We start from the raw sequence: 19442 nt of genomic DNA on the forward strand, positions 1-19442 counted from the left end.
AAAAAAAAAACAACAATATTTTTCATGTTTTATTCATTTATCTTTTTGGAGACTGAATCTCATTCAATTGTCTTCCATAGAATGCTGTGGCATCACAGATCACAGCAACCATGAACTCTTGGGCTCAAGTGATCCTTTTGTTTCAGGTTTTTATTTTTAGTAGAGACTGGGTCTCACCATTGCTCAGACTGGTCTCAAATTCCTGAGTTCAAGCAATTCAGCAATCTTGGCCTCTAAGAGTGCTAGGATTACAGGTTTGAGCCACCGCACCTGGCCAAACATAATATTTTTCAATACCGAAAAGAAAGTGGATGTCTTTTGTTTTAGTTTAGCATATTTAATAATACCAGGAGAAGAATATGATAGAGTAGTGGAGCTGGCAGGAGTACTATAAAGTTTACACAATGCTTAAACCCTCTTACGATCTAGGATGAGAATAAAACTCCAAAAACTAGAATGATTTGCTAAGGATCACAACTGGTGTGAGCAGTAGAGCCCAGACTAAAACCAAGTACCAGGCATCTACTTCTCCGAGCTCTCTATCCTATTCATCCATTTCATTTTCTTTCTTATTTGCAACCATACACACAGTCTTGAAAAGTTCTACTCATATGTCTCTGAAGAGTTTAATCGTCACACCTGAACAATCACCTGTATTTATTTTGATATTTAAATATTTTGTTGTAGACTTTTGAACTTAATAACTTCAAATTCGTATCTGGATTAAAAGAAGATAGTAAATAGTGTCAAATCTAAACCCTATTTTTAAAAGACTTATCATAATGCATTAAAAAATGCAGATGTGTTTCCTGAACATATGGATGGATTTGTTCAGCTAGATACTATGGCCAAGTATTTCATTAGTGTGGTGTTATACTTTCACAGTGAAGAGATCTGGGTAAGTGTATATTACTCTTACATTTGGAGGGCTATACTATTTAGATTGACTGTGGAAAACGGAATTGCAAATAACCATTTGCCTCCCTAAATGGTTAATGGCTTCACAGCTGAAGAAATACTTGGTTTATCTAAAGAAGAACAGTCAATATAACTGTTTGGAGAAAGTAAGCCTCAGAGTTTAATGCACTTTTATCATATTATTATATATCTAGTTGTTGGGTTGTATTGATTTATTCTGGAATGACGAGAACAATTCCTGAATAAAATTCCTTCCCAGGGAAAGCTGTCCCCTGAAAAATGTATCATAGGAGCATCAGCTCCACAAATAAGGGGAGATCTAGCAAAGTAAAATAGGCAGAGTGACATTATTAAACCTGTCATGTGCTATTTTATAGCTTCCCGTTGAGTTAATGACAATCAAATATTGAAATGACCAATTGTCTTTCAATTTAGGATGCACTATAAAAATGCAACAAGTTTTAAAGAGATCCATCTCAGAAGTTAAGAGAAGATGTGAGATATTCAAAAGTTTCTTGATGGGATCATAAATAAAAGCATTAACCTTAAAATTTAAATAAATTGGACATTATTATATTAAGAAATTCTGTTCATTACAAAGGCACCATTTTAATGTGAAAAACAAACTACATTGCTGGGGAAAGATATTTTAAAAACAAAGATTTGACAAAATATCTGTGCTCAAGTATATAAATAGCTCTTACAAATCAATACTAGAGTGTTACAAACACACTTACAAGTGGACAAAATATTTGAGCAGGCAAATCAGAAAGCAATATCTCCGAATAACCAATAGGCACATAAAATAGTGCCTCAAATTATTACTAATCAGGTAAAAACCAAGTTAAGATAATAATCAGATATTACTACATGCCCACAAGGATGGCCAAAATTAAACAGTGTGAAAATGAAAAGTGTCCTTAAAGACGTGGAGTCACTGGAATCCTCTCACATTGCTGCTGAGACAGTAAGTTCAGAAGCCATTCTGGAGAACAGTTGACAAGATCTTCTGATATTGACCAGAAAGAAGCACTAGAAATATTTTGGATATTAGGATCTGCTTGGCATAGTTTGTGTGTGTGTGTGTGTATACACAAATGCATCAAAAGTTATACTTAAATCCATATTGTGATGTAATTCATTAGAGTATACAATATGCTTCAAAGAAAGTGCTAATGCAAATGAAATAAAATAAAAGTCATATGTTCTTTTAAATTCAAAATTCCATTGGAACTCATTTCGTTTTTAAATCCTTATTATTTAGATACACTCAGAGAATTAGCCATGCTTGATGAAAGGCATGAAGCTTACCTGTAAAGACTCTAGCATCCATTCATCCACTCTACTGTTATTTATTGGGTTGTTACTATATGTTAATTATTGCACAGAAGTAAACAAATGCAGTTGTGAAAATGCACCATGTGAAAATTACTCAGAAGACTAAAGATAACTGACCACTATATTTCTGGTCGTGTATAGTCAATAAGAACTTAGAGGGTCAAGGTTAAAGTTAAGAGCCCATTGTACGAGTGGAGTCAGCTTTGGCTGTAAGTCACTGACTTCTTTGAATCATCTAAGGAACTTTTATTTTCAGCTATGGTTTTCTACCCCTTATCTTTTAATATCATACCTACATTTAGGAGAGTCTGGAAGCAGTTCTAATATTAATGATTATCTTCCTGAATTCCCTAGAGCCTTCCAATTTAAATTATCTTTTCACATCTAATACCTGAAACATTTAACACCTTGGTAGCAAAGTAAGGTATTTCTTGAAAAGAATTTAAAAAAATCACAGACTAGACAAAGAGAATACAAGTCTAAAGATGTTATGGTAAAAGTGAAGCTACAAGAGGAAGGAATGGAAAAGAGTTAATAGAGATGGAGTAAAAATTGAAGGGTGTCAAAAACAGAATTTGCCTACTTTGTAGTTTCCACTTTGCACCCACAGCTTAATGGCTAATGGGAGGACAGAGGCTGGATAACATTTTAAAACACCTGTTAGAGTGACTAAAAGCACTGACCACAAAGAACACTGGTGTGTATAAGGAACAAACGGATGGTCATTCCCGTGCAGAAGCAAATGCACAATGGGAAAGCTACTTTGAAGAACAGTTTCTTATAAAGCTGAACATGGTCTTACCACACAACCCAGTAATCAGACATGTGCTCGTGGGAACTTGCCTGAATGAGCTGAAAACTTATGCACAAAAAAACTGAGCATAATGTTTATAAGAGTCTTATTCATGATTACCAAAACTTAGAAGCAACCAACCTGTCCTTTGATAAGTTAATGGAAATTCTTTATATCTACACAATGGAATATTAGTAAGTGATAAAAAGAGACCAATTATCAAGGAAGAAATGAAGGAATCTTAAAATCATATTGCAAAGCAAAAAGAAGGCAATATGAAAGACCTCAACACTGTGTAATTCTAATTCTATGGCACTCTGGGGAAAGACCACTCTGAAGATTACAATGGAGAGGTCAGTATTTTCAAGATATTAGAGGAAAGAACAGCCGGAGCACAGGGGGATTTTAGGCAGTGAAACTATTCTATATAATACTATCCACTATCATAGTGGAGACACAAATTCATGTTTTTCTCAAAACATACAGAGCTGTACAACACAAAGATTGAACTTTAATGAAACTATTAAATTTAGTAACATAATACAATAATGTGATACTGTAACAATGTATCAATATTGGTTAATCAATACTAATATATACCCCAAATGAAAGCTAGCTGGTAATAATGAAAACTGTGTTTATGGTGTGGGTGGATACAGGAGCAATTTGCACTTCATGTTCAAGTTTTCTGACAATGTAAAAGTGTTCTAAAAATGCTGGTTAATTTAAAGAAATAAAGTGCTTAAAGTGTTATGTGTATGGATCAAGAAGTGAATGAAAAGACATGGAAAGAGACATGACGTACATTTTTGGAAGCTCCTTGGGTACGTGTAATACCAGAGAAAGGGGGCAGATTTGAGAAGAGAACTTCTTGTCAGTTTTCAAAGCTGCTTCTGAGATAAGTTTTGAGTACTGTTTCACTTCAGTTTCTGAAGAGTTTTGTCCCATGGTTGTTAAAGCGATAGGACTATAGATGTGCTAACACAAAGAGTAAATTCTAATGTAAACTGTGGATTTTACTTTACAATTATGTATTAATATTAGCTTATTAGTTAAAAACATTTTTTATTTCTCAAAGTAGTATGCAAGGAAAAATAATTGTTATGTGATCAATGTTCTAAAATTAAAGGACGAATAGACCTTTGTTTATTTCTAGAGTTCTTTTGTTGTTTAAAACAATGCAGTTGACGTTTATTGTCTTTCAGATGTTTTGGTTTATCTCCAAAAAAAGATGGACAATTCACTGCTTAGGTTGAAGAATAAGATTCTTTAAAACAATGACAGACTGCAGAGCTTTGAATGTCCCCCTTTTCTGTCAATCAACCCACAGGTGAAATTTACCCATCTGAGCAAAACCAGAGATGAAGAAATACATAACTGAAACCCACAACACTACCACATGTGATTGCTGTAGTAACCCAGGCTATGAAGAATTCTATTTGGGGTCTGGTATGTCCAGACTTTGAAGATACAACAGTTTCTTCTCATTAAGTGATGCAACAACTTTTAAGGGCTGCCCTAACTTGGCCACAAAGCAAGCTCAAAAGTTTAATGAATGTGAAGCCTCTCCCATGACAGGGGACAATAAATATGTCGCGTTAAGTCATTGTTAAAAAATGAATGGCACAAGAGGAGGCCATCCATGTGATTTATCACGTGCTCTGGCCAGGGTAGATAAGCCTCCCCCTCCACGGGCTGACATTCACAGTCGGGATCTTGCCTGAACAGCAAACCAACTCACCACTCCTAACACCATGAGCTACTACGGCGGCTACTACGGAGGCCTAGGCTGCGGCTGCAGGGGCTTTGGGGGCCTGGGCTATGGCTATGGCTGTGGCTGTGGCAGCTTTCGCAGACTGGGCTATGGCTGTGGCTTTGGAGGATACGGGTACGGGTCTGGGTACGGAGGCTACGGGTACGGCTGCTGCCGCCCGTCTTGCTACGGAAGATACTGGTCTTCTGGCTTCTACTGAATGAATAGTGTACCCTGGGAACTCAATACTTGAACCTATGAGAAGATTACCCTAATTGGACTGCAATAAGTCAAACAAAACTTAATCATCATGGACCAAGCCAAGATCAAGTGCACTTGTTATCTAAGATTTTAAGAATAGTTTTCATCTTTTAATTGTCTGCATCCTGTCTCCTGGTATCCGCTATCTGTATTCATGTAATTTGGAATTTGTCAATTCTCTTTGCAATAAATATTCCTGATTCGAAATGGCAAATATGGCATTTATTTATTAATTAATGTAAATGCTGAATCTCCATTTTGTTATACATTTCTTGAGTACTTTCAAATAAACAAACCTTGAAATTAAGTTTATCAGGAGTAGTTCAGTTTCCACATTGAAGACAGCTTTTTCTTTAACAGTTTTGGTGAATCTTGAACCCACTAATTTATAGTTTATCTCAATCTAAATAAAGATAACTAGTATACAATGATAAATTTGAATGATATTAAAATATGACGATGAAATAGAAGACTCAGACTTATTTACTGAACATATGAATAGATTTACTCAACCAGCTAGTAAGACCTACCCTTTCAAGGTGGTCACAGTGTATTACCTTCACATTAACTAGATCAAATTAGGAATTGTTCAGCGATTCTACTGGAGGTCTACACTGCTTAATTTGTCAGGGAATAATAATATCTGTACCATTCTGAAGATAAAGGCATATCTTCATAATATGGTTAAAAACCTTTTGTGGATATAAATTGAGAGTAATACTTTATACACCTCCTTGGAGAAAATATTTGAAACTCTTAGTACAATGTTGTATGATCATGCTACTAGAACTTGAATTTATTGATTTATTGATCTCTGCAGGGTTTAAGGAAACAGAATATATTTACTTTGAGGGAAAAGCTTTGCTTACCTTAGGAAGAAGACATCACGGAAGGATCATCAGACTAAAACCTGATAAATATTTGACAGAGTTAAATAAGCAGACATCCTGATATTTGTTTGAAAGGATATGATAAATTGTAGAGCCCTGAAATTGACCAAATACTTTCACTTAATCATAAGTGAAGCATAACCATTCAAGAAAATACAGACATGAAGCAGTGCTTAATTTAAAAACATATCACTGCCATAACATGCCTATGAAGAATTCTACCTAGGATCTAGCACAGGGGTCCTCAAAATTTTTAAACATGGGGCCAGTTCACTGTCCCTCAGACCATCGGAGGACCAGACCATGGCTACTAAGCAGGAGAGGCAGTGGTGGCAAAAACACCTGGTGAGCTGTATAAATGTCCTAGCTGGGCCTCACATGGCGCACGGGCCATGGTTTTAGGACGCCTAATCTAGCATATCCAGAATTTGAAGATACTGCAACTTCTTCTCATAAAAGTGATGCAATGTGTTCAAGGGACTCCATGACATGGTAACAATGCAAGCTCAAACACTTTAATGAGTTGTTGGGCCTCTTTACATGTCAGGATTGTGAGGAGTAAATATAACCCAGAAAATGACAGTAAAATAGGTGGCAAGTGTTTATCACATAATCTTTCATGGTATATTGAAGTCAATATCACAAACAAGATGCTTCCTTGAACAGCAAACCAACTTATCACCCCGACCATAAACTACTATGGCAGCACCTATGGAGGCCTGGGCTATGGCTACGGCTGTGGATGTGGCAGCTTTCACACACTGGGCCATGGTGTGGTTTTAGAGGCTTATAGGTACAGCTCCGGATACAGAGGCTAGGAATACAGCTCCTGCTGTCACCCATCATGCTATGGAAGATACGGATTTTTGGGTTTCTAGTAAATGATTGTCCCAGGAACCCAGTTTCTGAAATCATAAGGGGACTTTCCAAAGCTCATTTCAATCTTTGGACAACCAAGATCATGCTGGAGCTATTTGCACAAAAGAATTTCATTTTAGCTAACTTTTTTTCAGTGAGTTTCCTGCGGCATGGTACAGCATTCTTACGCACCATCATCACAACATGAAAAATTGTTCAACTTAAAAAGGTGAAAAAAATCAACAAGACTTTATTGTGAACCCACTTATTTTTTAGCTTAGGTACAGTTCAATCAAAGAGCTTTCTCAGCTGAATTTCTGATTAGAAAATGGTCAGGAAGGAGAATTTTATTGATGAAATAAGACAAAATGTAAACAAACATTCATTTTTTCCAAAATCAAATTATATAATCAGTTAACAACATAAAATTAAGTCTTTTTGCATAAATTGGCCAAAAATGACTAAGTATGTTTGATTTAGTACCATATTAGTATTATCAAGTTGCTGAACTGGAACAGACAGCAAATAACAGCAGTGATGCTCACCTCATACTGAAAGTGAAAAACATAACTCACAAAAGTTATAGCAGTTCTACTGGCAGAATCAGTATTAGGACTATGGCTAAGGTCTCTTCTGAATTTAGGCACCATGATGCAGTATCCTTTCCTGGTCTGGTTTTTCCCAGTATATAGCCAAAGAGAGTAATTCATAAGTTCTGTTCTGTAGCTGAATTAATGGAGATGTGAAGGAGGAGTCCCTTTCTTAGAATACCATTTCTATAACATTTTACTGCTCTAACATAGAGATTGGGAGTCTTAAATTCAATGTTAATTTATCTTGGTTTCACCTAGATTTGCATCTATCTGCATATCTATTTATATACGCACATACATATAGGCATAACTATAGTTATCTGTTGTGTACATCTATATCAAAAGACCAAAGCTTTTATTTTAAAGGCACAAAGTTAAATTTGCTCAGCCACCCGGTATCACCTGTCCTTTTAGCTGATCCTATCTGGATGTTCTAGGGTCACAATGGACAGTGAGCATAATTGTGTGGTTCCATTACTTTGCACTTAGTCATTCAGGTTAATATTCCAAAGGTTAAGGTTCCAAAGTTAAAGGACATGCCCTTTAGGGATAAAACAAAAGCAACATCAACATCTTCAGGTAGAAAAGCATTGTGCCTGACATGTATAGCAAAATACATTATAAAATTTTATTATACCACTTTTTAAATTTAATTAATGTTTATCTGAGTGAAGAAAAAAATTGAATATACAGAATAAGTATCCCTACCTTCCAAATAAAAGCTACCATTTGGTGAATGGAAGACTTCATTTACATCATTTCCCACATCAATATAGGATCTTGGCTTCATAATCAACTTTTATCATCTTATGGGATAAATCTCTCAAAAAGAGAAGGACAAAGAAATAATTGTTCAAATCTTTGAGTCCACCTAATGAAGAGAAAGCAACCTCAAAAGAAATGTACATTTCTCAGTTTCCAAAGGTAATCAATACCCAAGGGATATTACCATTATCCTATTTTTTTTCAATCAGGAAAAGGACCAATAAAAAACTGTTTTGGTTCATGCATTTTAAGGTGTTATTTTACCACTTGTTCTTGGTCATACATATACACAGGCATGTGTATTTATAGATGTATATACATGTTTCAAAGTGAGATGTGTACATACACATATATCATTAATTTCTTCTTTGAAAATACACAAATAAATCAGGGCACATTTTTGTGTTGAGCTTTATTTGAAGAATCTATTCACTTTTATTTCATATGAACATAGCTATGTGCATCAGAAACAGCATAAATTAGTCCTTAATCAGGATCACACAGACTAGCACATTTATCTAAGCAGTCATAATATTCTTAAACTGATTAGACTTACTTATTATTTGGCTTCAAAATTACACATTAAAAATGAAAAATTTCCCTAGTAGTTTTATTTTTTGGAAAAAAGTGAAGATGGAATGAATGTTAATAAAGGGGAGAAAAGAATTTCACAGCCAAGGCAAATATTGGGTTAAATACGGCTTTAAACCCTGAAAGCCATTTGAGTTCATATTTCACGTTAGAGACTCGCTACCAGTTGTGGCAGGCAGAATTAATTCTTTCATTCACCTGACAAAATTTTTTGTTTGCTTGGAAGAACAGTGAACAAATCCAATTGTGAAAATGCATTATTAAAAATGTTACTTATAAACCTCAAATGACAAATACCCTCAGTCATATGTTTAAAGTTATATAAAGTAAAATGTTGCTTAAAGATCCAAGCTCAGGGTATGATCAGATTCTGGTGGGCTTGATTTACTATCTCCTCCAGAATGAGCTGAAGAAATCTGGGAAGCCTGGCCAGCTCCCCTTGCATCTTGCTTTTTGCCCTAGTCACTTCAATTCTCAAATTTAAATTTAAAGACTTTAAGGCATCAAGATTTTAATATCTCTGTTAAAAATATTACATGGCCCACACAGCATAGAAATAAGGTATATGGTTTGACAATTTAAACCCTCAATGAATAAGTAATATCTCATAAAGAAAAGTTTGCAAATTCAGAGAATATAATAGGGTGAGGCACACAGAACTGAAAAAGCAAATACAATAGAACCTCTGTAAATTGACCACCCAAGGGATGGTAACAGACTGATCAACATAAGGAGGTGGTCAACGCAAGGAACATTGAGTACACATGGTGCATGTCTGGGCTATAAAAATTAGGTCAGCATAGGAGGCAGTCAACTATGGAAATTCTACTGTGTAAGGTTAAAAATAATGTGATAAAATGAGGTCTGTAAATAGAAGGATGACAAGGAGTGGAAAAATGACTAAGAACAAACACCTAGTTGTTGCTGTGTTGGGAATGAATGTTGAATACAAAGTAAAGTAGAGTTTGGTCAAGAGAACTGACACATAGATGATGAGGAAGAGGTTTCTGTAAAGCATGGAGCCAGACCACCCACATTTCCAGATAGAGCTTTAAGTAGAGCCCATTCTAGATAAGGGAGTAATGATATAAAAAGAATATTTTTTACACAGATGTTCAGGTGAGTTTGTTCTCTTAGATTATGCCTCAGTTTCTGAAATAAATTTGATTTTATTAATAAGCCAAAAAGATGTTCTGCAAGCTGATAGATAAAATAAAAATGGTTTTATATTATGTCTATATATACATATGCATTATATATGTATCTTTTGAGCAGATTTGCTAAAATGATCTTCAGTCAATAGGCTGAGTTCACCCTATGTCTTTAACAGGTGAAACCTATACACACACACACACAAACACACACTACAAAATAGAAATATATGTATATTTCTACTACTCTGTGTGTACTACAGATGGTCAGAGCATTTGTTTCTTCAAAATGGCCTATTTTCTTTTGAAGGAGGGCATGTCTTTTATTTTTCAACCTGAGAAATAAATTTGACATTTTAAAAATTTTCTGGACTTAAAAGTGTAAACTTGATCAATGCATCTGAATCTAGATGGAAGTATGATGCAACAATCCAAATAATAATATAACAATGAGAAATAGGAAAATATTTAATGACAAAACCCTATCAAATACAAATGATAGAATATACTTGGTAAGGAAGAATTCTATTTAGGGAATTTTTTTTTTTTTAATGTTGTGACTTTGAAGACATAGACTTATTATTTAAAAAAAAAAAAAAAAAGAATGTGATGAGTTCAAAGGTGTTCTAACCAGGCAGCTAAACGAGCTCAAAAATTTTAATGAGTGTGTGCCTCTCCTGTGTTAACAGATTAATGAGTTGCATCAGGTAAATGAATAACTTGGCATGCTACGAAAGCATGGCCACAGTTGGCATCACGTGCTCTGACCAGGGTATATAAGCCTCCCCCTACACGGGCTGACATTCACACTTGGGATCTCGCCTGTGAAACCAACTCACCATCCCTGACACCATGAGCTTCTACGGCGGCTACTACGGAGGCCTGGGCTATGGCTGTGGAGGCTTCGGGGGCCTGGGCTACGGCTGCAGAGGCTTCGGGGGCCTGGGCTACGGCTACGGCTGTGGCTGTGGCAGCTTCCGCAGACTGGGCTATGGCTGTGGCTTTGGAGGCTACGGGTACGGGTCTGGGTACGGAGGCTACGGGTTCGGCTGCTGCCGCCCGTCTTGCTATGGAGGATACGGCTTCTCTGGCTTCTACTGAGCTACTGCTATAGTAACCAACCTACGTTACCACGAGCAGATGTGCTAAAATAATTTTCAGTCAACCAGCTGAGTTCACCCTAGGCCTTTCAGCAGGTGAAATCTAAGAATTTCAAAGAATTTACTGTTTATAAAAGGGTGTCTACATCATGTCTCCTTTCATCCTCAGCGTGGGGGAGTAATAGCTGGTTTATGTACCATTCCAATAAATGATCTAATTAAACAAAAAAATATGGTTTTTGTTTGGTTCATTTATTTCAATTGTGTGTAAATACTTATATGTAAGTTTTATTAATTGTTAAGTAAAAATGGAATACACACATCATTATATAGGCAGGTAAATATATTTATATATGATAGTATATGATGTATAAATTGACATACAGGAAAATAGCTTTACTGGGTGGCTCCTGTGGCTCAAGGAGTAGGGCGCCAGCCCCATATATCGAAGGTGGCCAGTTCGAACCTGGCCACGGCCAAAACCTGCCCCCGCCCCCCCCCAATAGCTTTACTTTGAGAATTAGTCTTCAAAACAATAGAATATAATTATTTTCTTTTAGTTAGATAACTTTGAGAATTGACTTTGATAGCAACAAAATAAGCTATGGAGTTTTAAGTTTATATGCATTTTAAGAAATTGACCTATTTTACATCTTTCAAATATTACTTATTTAAAATTTCTCTGTGGGGTTCAAAATTGTGAACTAACCTTCCAATTCTTTCAAGAAATTTTATTCTCTTTATTCTTTAATAAGATAAGCTGGTGTTAGATATGTTTTTATGGCTATATCTACATGTTAGACTTCTGTATTAGTGAGGGTTCTCCAGAGTAACAGAACCAAGATCACCCCATGATATACAGGGACACACAGAAAGATGTTTACTATGAGGGAGGAGCTCACAAGATTTTATTCTATTCAGGCCCTAAACAGATAGATTCCATGCTGCCCACACATACGCATGAGGGGATCTTTAATCAGTCTACAAAACAAATAATACTTCCTGAAGCATTGTCAGATATACACAGAAATAATGTTTAACTAGCTGTCTTGCTATCACTTAATCAGGAATCTGACACTTAAAATTAACCATGAAAATATTTGTATCATTGGCTCGGTGCCTGTGGCTCAAGCGGCTAAGGCGCCAGCCACATACACCTAAGGTGGCGGGTTCGAATCCCCAGCCCGGGCCGCCAAACAACAATGATGGCTGCAACCAAAAAATGGCCGGGCGTTGTGGCGGGTGCCTGTAGTCCCAGCTACTTGGGAGGCTGAGGCAGGAGACTCGCTTGAGCCCAGGAGTTGGAGGTTGCTGTGAGTGTGATGCCATGGCACTCTACCCAGGGGGACAGCTTGAGGCTCCTGTCTCAAAAAAAAAAAAAGAAAAAAGAAAATATTTGTATCATTAATGCATTAATCAAAGAAAACTTTTCAACATTCTCATAATTCATATCCCCCAACCTTTAGGAAAAGTAAGCTTTTACTATGAATCTTTGCATTATATGTAATCTTTCTTTATTCATAATTTTCCCTTTTTATCTAGTATTTTATGCGTGTAAAATAAGCCTGACCTAAAGGTCTTTTACAAACTGGATGATAAAACATGACCTTTACTCATCCAAGGCCTTCCACTTGTCCTTTCATGGAAATATTGTGTTCATCATTGTCATAGTCATCATCATCATACCAAAGGATTTGTAAGCCTTTTATTGTAGGCAGAATAAACACACAGAAATATCCACACAAGGCAAAGGACTATGTAGCTTCAACTGATGAAAAATATCATTCAATAATTTAAGAAAAGATAAACTTTAGTAAAACATCATACCTTTACAAAATAACTAAAACAATATTGTTTTTTCAAAACTGAATTTCAGCTAATGATATAAACTTACAGATGTTTGATATAAGCCAATTAAGGAGAATAAAAAATGGAATTATAGAATTAAAGGACAAAAAGCGACATAAAAACTATTCAATGCTGTCCTCTAATTTTGTAAACATAGAAACTCAAAACATGTGATTTTTCCTGATAATTAGTAGCAAGACCAGGATCAAAATTATGCTGTCTGGAGTCCCAGATATTAGACTACAGTATTCAGACTCTCTTCTTATGTATCTTTCTCCTTCAGTGTTGTCAAATAGAACCTTCTGAATGTTCTGGTCATAGTTATAAAAGCTGAATTGTTACAACTTATTTTATGAATAAAGGTCTCTTCTATTAACAACCATATTTCATTTTTATTGTTCTGATACAAAGAATTGAACTAACCAATATTTAGTTATTCTGCTTCTGAATGTAAGTAACCAATAAGCAATGTTAAAATTAAATTATAGGTTAAAAAAGTAGATCATGAGTTGTTTCAGTCAATGCTACCAGGACAGTTCTATGCAGGAGGCTGAGCAGAGGACATAAGACTAAGTACTTCTATGGATGGTGGAGCTCTAAGTCTGACCCAGTAGAATAGGACTTCATTGAAAGTAGTTTCCTCTCATTTGGGTAATATCTCTAGCGACAGTTTCTATGGGTCTGAAAAGTAGTAATCACTATAATTATTACCACATTGACATTCTTAGCATAATCAATATCATTACAATTTCAGTCTGTTTAGGGGGAAAGAGAGAAAGAAAGAGCTTTGAATTAAATAAAAAGAATTCTTTTTTACCCTTCCATCCATCAATAGGAGTAGAATATTGGATCAAGAGTTAAAGCTGCTTAAAAAATAATAATGGTACAAATCTACTTTGGATCCAATAAATAGACAGAAAACTGATAATCCCTTAAAAACCCCATTGTTACTTTCCTCACTTGTGCATAAAAGGAGAAAAACAGATGCTACATGTTGTTCCAAATGATTTTTCTTGCCTTTATAGTTAATGAGCAAATAGACTAAGCGTATCATAGTCACATTTTCTTCTTCAGAAAGCATTTTGCATTTATCATATTATTGAAGTTTTACGGTTATATTCCATATTATTTCCATATATACGGACAGTCTTAGGCCTCAAAAACAAAACAAAAAAAAATAGCATGTAATCAAGATCACATGGTCTGATAGAGCCACACAAGAATGTGAAATCCTTAATAGCAGGCAATTTATTCATAATTCTAAATGATTTATAAAAATGAAAATGTTCACTTTATCAATTGACTGATTTTCTGAAAGGGGCAGTACCAATGGAATCAATTGGGTTAGACATTATAGAGCAAGCCTACTGTTGGGCTGTATCCTACCCTTACACAACTTGTTGGAACTCCTGTCCAGACTTGACACATTGTCCAAAATAGCCAATGAGTTGCTCATATTATGCCATGCATGGCTATTGCTTTGATGTCAATTAAGTCATATAATTTATTCAAACAATTTTTGAGCGTCAATTTAATGCTGGGGTTTGATTTGACACCAGGCGAGACAGACAACAAACACTTTGTTAAACAATAACAACAAAAAAGTGACATTTGAACTGAAGGTGTTCATGTTAAATGACATAAAGAAGGTACAGAGAGACAAATATCACAGCCTGTAACTTTTATGTGAGAGTGAAACAGTGATCTCTTGGCAGTCGAATGCAGGATGATAAATACCAGAGTCTAGGAAAGGTGTACAGTGCAGGTGGGGCTAGGGGTCTGAAGAAAGGTAGGTTAATTGAGGACAAACACACAGTTAGAGAAAAGGTGTATGTTAGCAACCATGTATTGTCCATTCAAAGTCCCTAGAAAAGAAGAGTGGTTGGCAGCATGTAGTCATGATAAGTACTCAAAGTGAATACCTCAAATACTATACTTTAACTATTACAGATTCTATGCATAAAACAAAATATCACGGGTGGCGCCTGTGGCTCAAGGAGTAGGGCGCCGGCCCCATATATCAGAGGTGGTGGGTTCACACCTGGCCCCAGCCAAAAACTGCAAAAAAAAATCACATGTACCCCGTAAGTGTATAGAATGTTATGGATACAAAATGGATACAAAATGTTTTTTTTAAATGCCACCCAATTACTTGTAAATCTCAACAAAAGCTTAATGGTGTGATTATAGTTATATAGTAGTAACTGGCAAGTTTCTGGAGTTTCAAGTCTCAAGACAAATAGGTGTGTGGGGGTGGGGTTTAATCAGATGGAGGTCAGCCCTGGGCATTGGTAACTCTCTGGGTTTAGCTAAGGGACTCTGTGAACATCAGACCAACTGTTCCTAAAAAGCTTCTCCCTACCCCTTGGCTTCTTCATAACTGTGACTTATATTCAGAGAATTTCTGAGAATTTCAGAGAATTTCTATTCTACATGTCATTCTAAGTTTACGAATCTTTTTGAAATTTCAGGTAATTTGAAAAGTTGAAATATGTTTTAAACAAGAGACAGCATTATCAACGTCATGGATTGGGATAGTTGACATTTTACAAAAGGCTAGAAATTGCCTGCAACCAAAAACCAGGTACAGAAGAGGCAAAGAGAAAAAAGGGAAAACGTGTCATATTGCCTATGAGGATCTGAATGGAAGGAATGCAGTGCTGATTTGACTAAATCGCTTGCAATTGAAATCATTTCACTCGCTTTACACTTTTATTACAGACACAGCGATGAATAGTGGAGGAAAGGAAGTTGGGGGAATGTTTGGGGTGAAATTTGAAAAATAAAATACAGGCTATGTGGTTTAATGATAAAAGGTAGAAAATACAGGGAAATGGTGTCTGGAGCAGGTATAATCATCATCTGTGAAAGTACTAAAGTTAGAACTTATTACAGAAAAATGATCCAGGATATAGAGAGAGAACTCTGATGACACTTCCCACTGGCTGCATTCTGACCACTGTAATAGTCTCTCCATTTGCGACTGCAATTGTCCTTATTGTTAAATCAGAGTAAAGAGTTTGCATTCCGGTCTGTACAGTCAAAAATAAACATAACAGTTGTCCATGGTCAAAATTCTCAGACTCAAGAAATTAGATGATGCTTTATTGCTGCTTTCTAGTATATACAATAGATAAAACAAAGCTTGCTTGTTTCTCATGCTATAAAATATGGGTGCCGTATGAAGAAACTGATAGATGTAAGAGTTTTGATTTTGGCTAATTCTTAAAATTTTGTAGAATCAATTATAACACCCCCCCTTCCCCAATGCTTGTGATTGGAATGTTTTTAGGAATTCAAGAATATTTAATGTGATCCGTGTGAAGGGACCAATAATACTTCTATTTAGAGTTTGGTATGCATAGCCTTTGAAGAAACAGCAATTTCTTCTAATAACATTAAAGCCACAAGCTCAGGGGCAACTTAACTAGGTAGCCAAACAAGCATATGCATTCTTAAGGAGTGTTGTCAGGGGACATGGATTAATGAGCTGCCTCGGGCAAGATACTTGTCATTTTGTGGAATGACACGAGAAGGGGCACATTTTTTAGCACGTGCTCTGGCCAGGGTATATAAGCCGCCTCCTGGACGGGCTGACATTCACACTCGGGATCTTGTCTGAACAGCAAACCAGCTCACCACTCCTGACACCATGAGTTATTACGGTGGCTATTACGGCGGCTACTACGGAGGCCTGGGCTGCGGCTGCGGGGGCTTCGGGGGCCTGGGCTACGGCTACGGCTGTGGCTGTGGCAGCTTCCGCAGACTGGGCTATGGCTATGGCTTTGGAGGCTACGGGTACCGCTCTGGATGTGGCTTTGGGTTCGGCTGTGGCCGCCCGTCTTGCTATGGAGGATACGGCTTCTCTGGCTTCTATTAAATGGATTGCTGAAATTGGAAGCAGGGGCGAAACCTCCAAATGTGTTTTCTCCTATCCTGTGCTTTCACTCCAGAAATAGCCATCCATCCTGTCTTTGTCAGCACTAATGGATAGATATTTATCAATGGCTAGGCTGCTGCTTTGGATTTGGGGTGTCTGCCTACCCCCAGAACTCATCAAGTAAATGCATAGTCTCTTTGTATAACCACTCTAGTCTGCGTCCTCAGTTTTGGTTTATTTTTTTGCTTACTACTGTTACCATGATGTTGTCTTTCTATAAAAATCCTAAAGAAAACTTGCATTTTGCTTTAACTAATAAATGGATTACTTAACATATAAATGTTTTAATTCTTTTGAATGCTTGTGCTTTTATCATTTAACATATACTTCAGAACTAATGCAAAAATTATTTATGAAGCAATGAAATCTGTGGCTATCTTACAGGGTAGGAAGAAAATATTTCTTTTCTTTTTCTTTTTCTTTTTTTTTTTTTTTGAGACAGAGCCTCAGGCTGTCCCCCTGGCTAGAGTGCTGTGGCATCACAGCTCGCAGCAACCTCCAACTCCTGGGCTCAAGCGAGTCTCCTGCCTCTGCCTCCCAAGTAGCTGGGACCACAGGTGGCCGCCACAACGCCTGGCTATTTTTTGGTTGCAGTCGTCATTGTTGTTTGGCGGGCTGGGCTGGAATTCAAACCCGCCACCTTAGGTGTATGTGGCTGGTGCCTTAGCCACTTGAGCCACAGGCGCAGAGCGGAAGAAAATATTTCTAGTGCTTTGTATTATACAAGCTTAAGGACTAATAAGGTGTTATATTAACAGTAAATGAAAATAACTTGCCCCTGTTACTCACTTTAGATATCAGACTCTGCCAATTGCCCCCCTAGTGTTCCTGTAATAACTAAGGAGAGTGTCATTCTCATGTTCTGCTGTGCAATGTTGGTATCAGCTGATACATTGTTGGTACCACTGTTTTGACCAGGCATTTCTTTGCTTCTTTCCAACCTTCATCTTGGGGAGAGAGAAGATTGAAAAGTATTACTCGAGGCAGCACCTATGGCTCAAAGGAGTAGGGCACCGCCCCATATGCCAGAGGTGGCGGGTTCAAACCCAGCCCCGGCCAAAAACAAAAAAACAAAACATACCAAAAAGTATTACTCATTTCCTGAGTGGAACTATCTGGCTTCTACTCCTGGCCACTCTCTTCACAAGGTTCCCCCACCTGTCACTCCCATGGTGTGTTGGAATGCAGGGGTACACAGTGTTCTATGGAAAACTGAGGGAAGAAAAAAGGGATCTCTTCTGATTTTTTACACCCTATGAGAGGGCTATTCATAGATATTCTCATTAATGGATGATGACACAAAGGTAAATGTTATTAATGGCAGCATATAAGATGCTTTACTGGTAAGAACCCCTCTTGATTGTCAACTCTGGTTTCACCAATCAGGAAAGATCAGGGAATCTGGCTCTTTCTTCCCTAGGGATTTGCTTTCTCCCAGAAAATTCCTCACTCCTTCCAGAGAAACTTTTTTCAGAAGTTCACCACTCCTGGATAGGAATCTTAGAACATCAATGGTGAACAGAGATTAAACCTTTCTCTGTTTAGGTATCTTAGCCAACTTTCAAAGTGGCCAGCAAGTCCTGTTCCACCAGCCTGTCTGACATGAACAGACATGCCTGAATCCGCATGAATTCAGATTTAGACCCCAACTACTTATCTATAAGAAACTCTTTTTATCCTTCTCTATGCCTGAAGGAGGAACATTAGTATATAAATAATTTCTTACAGAGAAACTGCTACTTTTACCTACACTACAGTTTAGACTTCAAGTCAAAAAAATTAAACAAGGGAAATAAAAATAAAGAAAAGAGAAGAAAAAAGTAAAAAATGGTTAAGGACCCGGACACTGGTAAATAGAACACTTGCCATGTTTTATTTTATTTTTAATGGAGACGTAATAAGTGTGGATATTTATGGGTACATAAGGCAATCAGACCAGAATGTCTAGTATACCTATCTTTTGTAAGGATGACATGAGACTCAGAGATGATACATATTCAAATGTTGTTAAACCAAAAGGCATTAAATCCAAAACTCCCCAGCATGTCCCCTTTCCAGGTATTTAATTTTGCTAGTAGAGTTTTGAAATCTAAAGCTTAGGATGTAATAAATGCTTTCAACAAAATAGAAGACTTCTTCAGACAATTATTTTATGACTTAGACAAAAAATATACTAAAATGATTCCTGTAGATTAATAATAACTGTAATGGGCGGCACCTGTGGCTCAAAGGAGTACGGCATCAGCCTCATATACTGGGGGTGGCAGATTCAAGCCTGGCCCTGGCCAAAAACTGCAAAATAATAGTAATAATAATAACTGTAATTACTATCTTAAATGATTTATAGCTTTGATTTGTCATCTTCCATTTTCAACTCTAAAATTTAACAGTATGTGAATGAATGTTTGACTACATTTTCTCTATAAAGGTCATAATTACATACAAAGCTCAGCCTGATAAACATACAAAATGGTGGGTGCTTTTAGAGAACAATTGTTTGGAATATGTATGTGATCACTCAACATAATTTGCTCCAGAGAGACCTTATGGTCTACTAAAGATGACCTTGTATTGCACATACATAAAAATATTATTTCAATAATATTTCAGTTTCAATTTTAAATCAGAAAACTAAGGGAACAG

At 36.6% G+C, this 19442-nt stretch overlaps 3 protein-coding genes across 4 annotated transcripts; all 3 read left to right on the forward strand.

Annotated features, from left to right (window-relative positions):
• Positions 1-4766: 4766 nt before the first annotated feature.
• Positions 4767-5022, forward strand: LOC111727547 (keratin-associated protein 19-5-like). The gene has a single exon (XM_023517468.1). The coding sequence runs from the start codon at positions 4804-4806 to the stop codon at positions 5020-5022; it is 219 nt and encodes a 72-aa protein (XP_023373236.1). The 5' UTR covers positions 4767-4803.
• A 5741-nt stretch (positions 5023-10763) lies between these two features.
• On the forward strand, positions 10764-11012 carry LOC100951478 (keratin-associated protein 19-6-like). Of its 2 annotated transcripts, XM_012809690.1 has the most exons (2): positions 10764-10851; positions 10921-11012. In XM_012809690.1, exons 1-2 carry the CDS (start codon positions 10764-10766, stop codon positions 11010-11012), a joined length of 180 nt encoding a protein of 59 aa, XP_012665144.1. The 2 variants fall into 2 exon arrangements, with proteins under 2 accessions (XP_012665144.1, XP_003797128.1); XM_003797080.1 differs by having other exon boundaries at positions 10764-11012.
• Positions 11013-16511: 5499 nt separating this feature from the next.
• Positions 16512-16739, forward strand: LOC111727545 (keratin-associated protein 19-5-like). The gene has a single exon (XM_023517448.1). It carries the CDS (start codon positions 16512-16514, stop codon positions 16737-16739), a length of 228 nt encoding a protein of 75 aa, XP_023373216.1.
• The last annotated feature ends 2703 nt before the right edge of the window (positions 16740-19442 follow it).

This window comes from Otolemur garnettii, unplaced genomic scaffold, assembly GCF_000181295.1.
Source record: "Otolemur garnettii isolate 467f Iridium unplaced genomic scaffold, OtoGar3 scaffold00111, whole genome shotgun sequence".
NCBI classification, from domain to species: domain Eukaryota; kingdom Metazoa; phylum Chordata; class Mammalia; order Primates; family Galagidae; genus Otolemur; species Otolemur garnettii.

What these genes read in the sequence shown, in the direction of transcription:
- LOC111727547 (XM_023517468.1), top strand. Translation starts at nt 4,804, where the DNA reads ATGAGCTACTACGGCGGCTACTACGGAGGCCTAGGCTGCGGCTGCAGG.
- LOC100951478 (XM_003797080.1), top strand. Translation starts at nt 10,764, where the DNA reads ATGAGCTTCTACGGCGGCTACTACGGAGGCCTGGGCTATGGCTGTGGA.
- LOC111727545 (XM_023517448.1), top strand. Translation starts at nt 16,512, where the DNA reads ATGAGTTATTACGGTGGCTATTACGGCGGCTACTACGGAGGCCTGGGC.